Source organism: Raphanus sativus, unplaced genomic scaffold, assembly GCF_000801105.2.
Source record: "Raphanus sativus cultivar WK10039 unplaced genomic scaffold, ASM80110v3 Scaffold2538, whole genome shotgun sequence".
Classification (NCBI taxonomy): domain Eukaryota; kingdom Viridiplantae; phylum Streptophyta; class Magnoliopsida; order Brassicales; family Brassicaceae; genus Raphanus; species Raphanus sativus.
In genome coordinates this window covers 1-7,128 of record NW_026617846.1, presented here as the reverse complement: position 1 = coordinate 7,128, position 7,128 = coordinate 1, and the positions used below count along the sequence as shown (strand labels likewise).

The 7,128-nt window shown below is 52.6% G+C and overlaps 1 protein-coding gene across 1 annotated transcript; it reads right to left on the bottom strand.

Moving 5' to 3' along the window:
- Positions 1-2,684: 2,684 nt before the first annotated feature.
- Positions 2,685-6,065, bottom strand: LOC130505736 (meiosis-specific protein ASY2-like). Its single transcript, XM_057000331.1, has 4 exons — positions 5,171-6,065; positions 4,968-5,102; positions 3,993-4,885; positions 2,685-3,920 (listed from the first exon to the last, which is right to left on the bottom strand). The coding sequence occupies exons 1-4, from the start codon at positions 6,012-6,014 to the stop codon at positions 2,826-2,828; spliced, it is 2,967 nt and encodes a 988-aa protein (XP_056856311.1). The 5' UTR covers positions 6,015-6,065; the 3' UTR covers positions 2,685-2,825.
- Positions 6,066-7,128: the final 1,063 nt, after the last annotated feature.

The following is a 7,128-nucleotide window of genomic DNA, read 5'->3' as shown; positions in this document are numbered from 1 at the left end:
TCGAACTGAGCGAGCTTGACATTACATACAAATGTCGAACAGCCGCCAAATCTCAAGTCCTCGCCGACTTCCTTGTCGAGCTCACGCCGGATCTTGCACAAGATCTCGACGTCCCGAGCCCCAATTGGATTCTTCATGTCGACGGATCATCGACGAGTAAAGGATCCGGTGCTGGGGTCCAGCTTCAATCGCCAACAGGAGAACTCATCCGCCAGTCTTTCAGTTTCGGCTTCCCGGCTTCTAACAACGAAGCAGAGTATGAATCGTTGATCGCCGGGCTTCGTCTCGCCCGAGCCGTCAAAGCCAAACGCTTGAGTGCTTATTGCGACTCGCAGCTCGTCGCTAGCCAGTTTAGCGGCGACTACGATGCTCGCAATGATAGAATGGATGCGTATCTCGAGTGGTTCAAGAGCTCGCTAGGGAATTCGATTTCTTCGAACTCACCAAGGTTCCTCGCGGAGAGAACGTTTGCGCCGATGCCTTAGCCGCACTCGGGAGCAAACTCCACGATCAGGTCAAAAGGACGATACCCATACATCGGATTGACCGACCAAGCATTGATCCCTCCTCCGACGAAAGCTCTCCCATCGCTCCAATCTTTGCAACAACTCGACGATCCACCACCGATCAAACCGAAACTGAGACACCGGATCAAGCCGACACTGAGATGCTCGATCGTGACGACACCCCAGTCGATTGGCGAGTCGAGTTCCTGGATTATCTCCTACGAGAAGAACTGCCAAAAGATAAGTGGGCAGCGAGACGCCTGAAGAGACGCAGCGCCCACTATGTCATCATGAACGACGAACTTCACCGAGTAACCGCGAACAAGGTTCTCTTAAAGTGCATCCAGGGCGATGAAGTACGCCGAGTAATGGCTGAAACTCACGACGGAGCAGGAGGAAACCACTCGGGAGGCCGAGCACTCGCCCTTAAGGTTCGAAGCTTGGGATTCTTTTGGCCGTCTATGAACACTGACTGCGAGGCATACGCTCGTCGGTGCGACAAATGCCAGCGTCACGCTCCGAGCATCCACAGTCCCACTGAGCTGTTGCGGACATCTGCTGCCCCTTATCCGTTCATGAGGTGGGGGATGGACATCATCGGGCCAATGCCGACCTCGCGCCAACGTCGTTTCATCCTGGTCCTCACTGATTACTTCACCAAATGGATTGAAGCCGAAGCGTTCTCTCAGGTGACGGACAAGGAAGTCCGCACCTTCGTCTGGAAGAACATCATTTGCCGTCACGGTTTGCCGTACGAGATCATAACGGACAATGGCTCTCAGTTCATGTCCGGAAACTTCAAAGAGTTCTGCAACAAGTGGAATATCCGTCTAAGCCCTTCGACTCCTCGTTACCCGCAAGGAAACGGACAGGCGGAATCTTCCAACAAGATTATCATCGATGGTATCAAGAAGCGACTCGACCTAAAGAAAGGCCATTGGGCCGACGAGCTGGACGGCGTCCTCTGGTCACACCGAACGACTCCCCGCGGTGCGACCAAATCCACCCCTTTCTCTCTTGCCTATGGGATGGAAGCAATGGCCCCCGCCGAAGTTAACGTGACAAGTCTTCGGCGCGCCAAGATGCCGCAGTTCGTCGAGCTTAATCAAGATATGCTCCTCGATGCCCTCGATGAACTCGAGGAAAAACGAGATCAAGCGCTTCTTCGGATCCAAAATTACCAGAACCAGATCGAGAGCTACTATAATAAGAAGGTAAAAGCGCGCCCTCTCGAGCTCGGCGATCTCGTCCTCCGAAAAGTCTTCGACAACACAAAGGAGCTCAACGCTGGCAAGCTAGGGACCAATTGGGAAGGACCTTACAAGATCACCCGAGTCGTTCGACCAGGCGTCTACCGACTCGAGACTTCCCGCGGAGAGGCAGTTCCACGAGCCTGGAACTCTATGCATCTTCGCCTCTTCTACCAATAGATTCGTCTCATCTTTTTCTCCGAGCGAATGACCAACAGGTCACTGTTCGCGAAAAAAAAAAAAAAAAAAAAAAAAAAAAAAAAAAAAAAAAAAAAAAAAAAACCGAGTAGATGCACCTAACCGTCACTTCTACTCGTCCGAGTGAATGCGCTACTACAGCCACTTTCACTCGGTCAAACGAACTACGAAAGGCTTGATCCTCATCCGAGGTACGTAGGCATCCCTTCACAGGGTCCAGCCCCAACCAAAACAAAGTCCAAACTTTTTTTAGAATGACTAACGGTCACCTTTCCCCGAACAAACGATGCCAGCCCCTTCGTCAAGCGGAGCACGAGCACTCGCCCAGCAAAATCGGCTGAGCCTTGATCAGGTATCAGCCGAAGGGAATAACAGCCTTGCGTCACCTGTGCGTCGTGCACTGACCGGCTATCCAATGGAAATTTCAGACCAAGTCTGATCGAAGAACGACGGTTTGGCCGACCAATAGTTCTCTCGATCACTGCAATGCGTCTCGAAACCTTTTCCTCGGCAATTCAGTAGAACGATTAGAGTCTCTTTGTATTTACTTGAACGTTAGACTTGTAAAAGCTTCGTTGAATAAATAAGAATGCGAACGAACGACTCTCTAATCACTCTTCTATCTGAAAAGGAGGGAACTCGCTGGCAAATGCGAGCAACCATCCGGACTATTTCGTTTCTCGGTTATGGACAAGTGAAAAATGATTTATATACTTCTAAGTTAAACGACTTACGGAAATATATAAAGAAACACTTGTCTGATAAAAACCAAAAGAAAATAATTCATACATCAAAGGCTTAACGCCGAGAAACGAGGTCTTAAACAAACAAGGCCAAACGGCCGAAAAAGAGATACAACAAACATGGGTAATCATCCCTCAGCAGGGGGATCTTTCTTCTCAGGAGGGCCCGAGCTGGATACGTTGCCGGTACTTTGACCCTTGCTCGATGGAGAGGCAAGCCTGATCTCGCGGTTCGGATCCGAAAGGCCTTCACTCGCGTCAGGATCGGAAGTCCCGAGGGACGAACTGTCGGAGATTGTAACCAACTTCTCCCGGGCATCGGCACCGGGCGCCTTCGGGTCCACTTCAACGGCTTTCTTGTCTGGCGCAGCCGCTTTGATAGGAAGAGTGGCGTCGGGACGAGCAGGAGATTGTACCGTGTCGAGGAGGTCCCTAATAAATCCATCACTCGGAGATCGGAGCGCTGCCGCGGCTTCAGAATCGATCAGCTCAAGGTTCGACCCATGCTTGTCAACCTTCTCGAGGATTTCTTCGATCACGAACCGAGACTTCAGCACCAAAGGAGACAAGGTTAGATCCGAGTCCGGAATCACGCCTACCTCCAGACGAGTCGTCTCCCCATCGTAGTACTTCTCCAAGTCGGCGTACGTATCAATGGTCTCCTGAGGGATATCTTTCCCCGATTCCTTCAAAGCCTCGAGGCAGTCTCGCATCCCGCGCGCTTGACCAAGCATACACCGCGAGTCCTCGAAATCATCACGGCGCTTCTCTCGGTCCTGAATATTTTTGAAGCGTCGGGAGCATTTTCCCGTCATTGCCGCCATCACGCGGATTCGCTCATGAGTGACCTCAAGTTTGCGAGATTCCCTCAAGCGATCCATCTCCCGGGAGAAATTCAAAGCAGAGGCCACCACCTCCTTCTCGAGAGTCGCATTCTTGCCTTGCAAGTCGGCATTTCTCTTCCGCAACTCGGCTTTCTCTTTCTCCGCCTTCTTTACCAGGTCCCGAGCAGACGCCAACTCGATCGCCATGATTCCCCTCTGCTCGTCGAGCTCCTTCCTCAGCGCTTCTTCTTGGGCAACTGCTTCGTCCTTTGCACGGACTGCATCCTTCAAAGCCCGAGTCGCGCGTTTATGGCTCCTCTTCTGCTTGTCGACCAACTCGAACGCGCCTCTCAGCTCCTCATCGTATTTCCTCACTAAAACGTTCCAGTCTCCGAGGCTCTGCACGACAAACCACGTAGCGTCAGCAAACGAATAAGAAGAAAAAGAGATAAAGTCAGAAACCCGACTTACCATGATGGAGGTACGGGCGGCGAACTTGTACTCCTCCTTGAAGATCAAGTCCTTGACCGGCGGCAGCGCGCCCCGATCTCCCCTAAACTGACGAACCAGGCGACCGCACTCCTGCTCGTCATGCGCTAGCGGGACCTCGCGGTCGTAAGAGAAAGAAACCCTGTCCGGACAACCCTTCTTTTTCTTCTTCCTCTTCTTCGGGACAGCAACGGTCCCTTCAGCGACCTGAGGAGCGGGTTCCTCCGGCACGACTTCACGCCCCGGGCCCAGCGATTCCCCGGAACGGGTGGCATCTTCCTCCTCGTCGTTCAGCTCCTCAGAAGAGCCTCGAGGAACCATTTCGGCGGCTTTCTTCTTCCTCTTCCTCCCCTTGTCCTTCTTCTTGGCCTTTGGAGAGACCGCCGGAAGATCTTCGTCGCGGCTGCCCGCAGGCTGTGATTCGGGGACCACCTCATCTTTGGAACCACCGCTCGGTTCCAGGTCCCTGAGCTCGCCTTCCTCAACGGACGAGGATCGGATCGCGGGAGAATCGCCCCTTGCCTTCTTCCTTCTCCCCTCTGACCCAGAATGCCCTTGAGGAGAGGAAGCCCCAACGTTCGTTTCCTCGACAGCCGCGCCCTCCTCTTCGCGCTGTCTCTTCTTGTTGGTCTTTCTAACCAACTGAGCCTCAGCGTCCGACTCGGTCGCGCTCGGATCTCCTAAATTAGGCGAGCCCGCGGTATCGGGCTGAGATTTCTTTGCGGAGCCGACTTTCTTCGCAACCACCAAACTCAAATTTGGAATAGTCCTCATCGCTCTTGCTCGGTTTATCTCCCTCTGCTCGGCCGAATTGAACAAATTGACCCTCTTCGTCTTATTCGTGACAATGGGGATCGTGTCCGAACGCCAAACCTCTGCGATGAGTAAAAGCAAAATTAGATTCCATATCAAAAGGGACGTGTCAAAGCAAAGGAAAGAGCGAAAGGAAAGACTTACGCTGACTAATCCACCCGATCGATCGACTAATCCTCCGGTAGGAAAAATTATTCCAATGGTCCTGTCTCTGCGATGCGATCAGACGCGCGCTCGTCAAAAAGTCCTCCTCGTACTCTGCGGTGTTCGGAAGAGCAACTGCAAAGAAAGACAAACGGGAGTTAGACCACAAGAAACGGAAAATAAAACTGACGGGTGGTTTATACCCATCTCTCGGGCCCATAAAACACGATAGCCGGTCCTCAGCGGCTCCTCGAACGCAGCCCTGTCAGATTTGACGTAGAAGTAGGACCGCTGCCAGTTGTTCGTCTTGTTGGGGTAGCCGGTCACCACGTTATAGTTGGGGCGGATCTTCAGCGAAATCAGTCCGCCCTTTATCTTCGCTGACACTAATTCCTCGAAAGCTCGGACGTTGAGAGGAACACCAGCTTCTGCTCCGATAATCGTCAGTGCCACGGCCAGCCGCCACGCACCATTCAGAAATTGGCTAAGGGCGGCTCCTCGGCGCATCGCAAACGCAGTGACGATTCGAGGAATCGGAAACCACAGCTTCGTGTCGCCCTCGAAGTACGACTCGTAGACGCACTGGTAGCCTTTCGGAGGAGACCAGGGCCGCTGGTCGCTATTCGGGATTATAAACGTAACCCCCGCTGCGTCGCGAGCCCGTAGGAGTCTCGTCACCGACTCGACGGTCGACCTCGTCTTCTCGACACCCCGCCAGTCCTGGCCTTCGACGACCGAAGGACGCACGCGCTCCCGATCAAGCGGAGGTTGCTCCTCGAAGATGTTCCCCGGATAAAAGCTTATCGGGATCATCTGATCGTCAACATGATCACGACCGTCGTCGTCCTTCCGCGACTGCACTCTCGATTCCGAAATAAGAACGCGCTGCGCACGACTCAAGTTCTCTGTATCCATCATCGCCTCGCGATGAACCGCCTCTTGGCTTCCTTCAGAACCACGGACCGTCTCTAAGTCATCACCAGATCCCGACGAGGCCGCACGCATCTTCCCCTTTTGTTCTCGAGAAAGTTTCTTACTTGTCGACATTACCGAGTAAACGATAAAACGAGAGCAGAAGAAAGAGAGAGAAGCAACTTAGAGAGAGAGAGAGAGTACCTGAAGATTGCGGAAGAATGGGAGATCTGAAGGAAGATCTCTTATTTATAGGGAAGGGGACGCGCGCTCAACGAGGCGTCATAATTAGCCCTAAACGGGCCTAAATGGGCCTCTAGACGGGCTCGCGCGTCGGTCTCAAGCGCGACCTTTCGGTTTCCCGGTCCGAAACCTAACGACGCTTTGGCTTCCCGATCCAAAACCTAGTAACGGTTCGGCTCCCTCGCTACAATTGGCGACGGTTCGACGTCATACCATGAATCGAATGCGATCAGATCCCCGGTTTGGAAAGACCGTTGTTCGGCATCAATCCAGACGATTTATACCGAATCGCGGAAGTTCTTTTCTTCGGACAATTTCTGGCGGAGCCGTCAAAATCAACAACGAGTCTCCTGTTCTTCGAGCCCTAAAACAACTAGCTCACAGCGATCGTTTACTCGACCGACTATGAGCTAGGGGGGGACTTATTGTTGGGGATGGATTGTCACCACCCACAAGGCCCAGCGAACAGGAGGCCCATTACCATCAAGGAGGGAGCGGTCGGCTCGGCGTCGGCTCCTCGACTGACCCCGACTCGGCTCGGGACTACTTTAGCTAGAGGACGAGCAGCCGAAGCGAGCAACCAAACAGCTCGGGCCGAGCAGTCATCCCGATTGGGCCTGTATATCGAAAAGCCCATGACCAAAGGGAAGCGAATTAGGTCGAGACTAACCGACCTAGGAGACTATATAAGGAGTTGAGGACAAGAAGGAATGGTATCACTACACAGACAGACAGACTTGCGGCTAGATTAGGGTTTCCTTTATTCTCTTTGTATCTCGCCGCTCTCTTGTACTTCCGGCTAGGATCTCACCGAGCATCGACTAGCCGGCTTTCTTACTCTTGTACCCTCGTTATTCCGACTCTAATAAAACGTCTCTGTTCACCCCACTCTTGAGTTCTTTTACTTTCTATTGACCAAACTCACCTTAAACACAGTCTCTGGTTTTCAAGATGAAAAATGATTGTAGTATCTGTTTGATGAGTGTCAATCTCTATGGAACTCCAA

Coding starts and splice junctions, on each gene's coding strand:
- LOC130505736 (XM_057000331.1), bottom strand. CDS start 6,014: ATGTCGACAAGTAAGAAACTTTCTCGAGAACAAAAGGGGAAGATGCGT. Junction 5,103..5,170: donor TTTATGGGCCCGAGAGATGG/GTATAAACCACC, acceptor CTTTCTTTGCAG/TTGCTCTTCCGAACACCGCA. Junction 3,921..3,992: donor CCGCCCGTACCTCCATCATG/GTAAGTCGGGTT, acceptor TTTGTCGTGCAG/AGCCTCGGAGACTGGAACGT.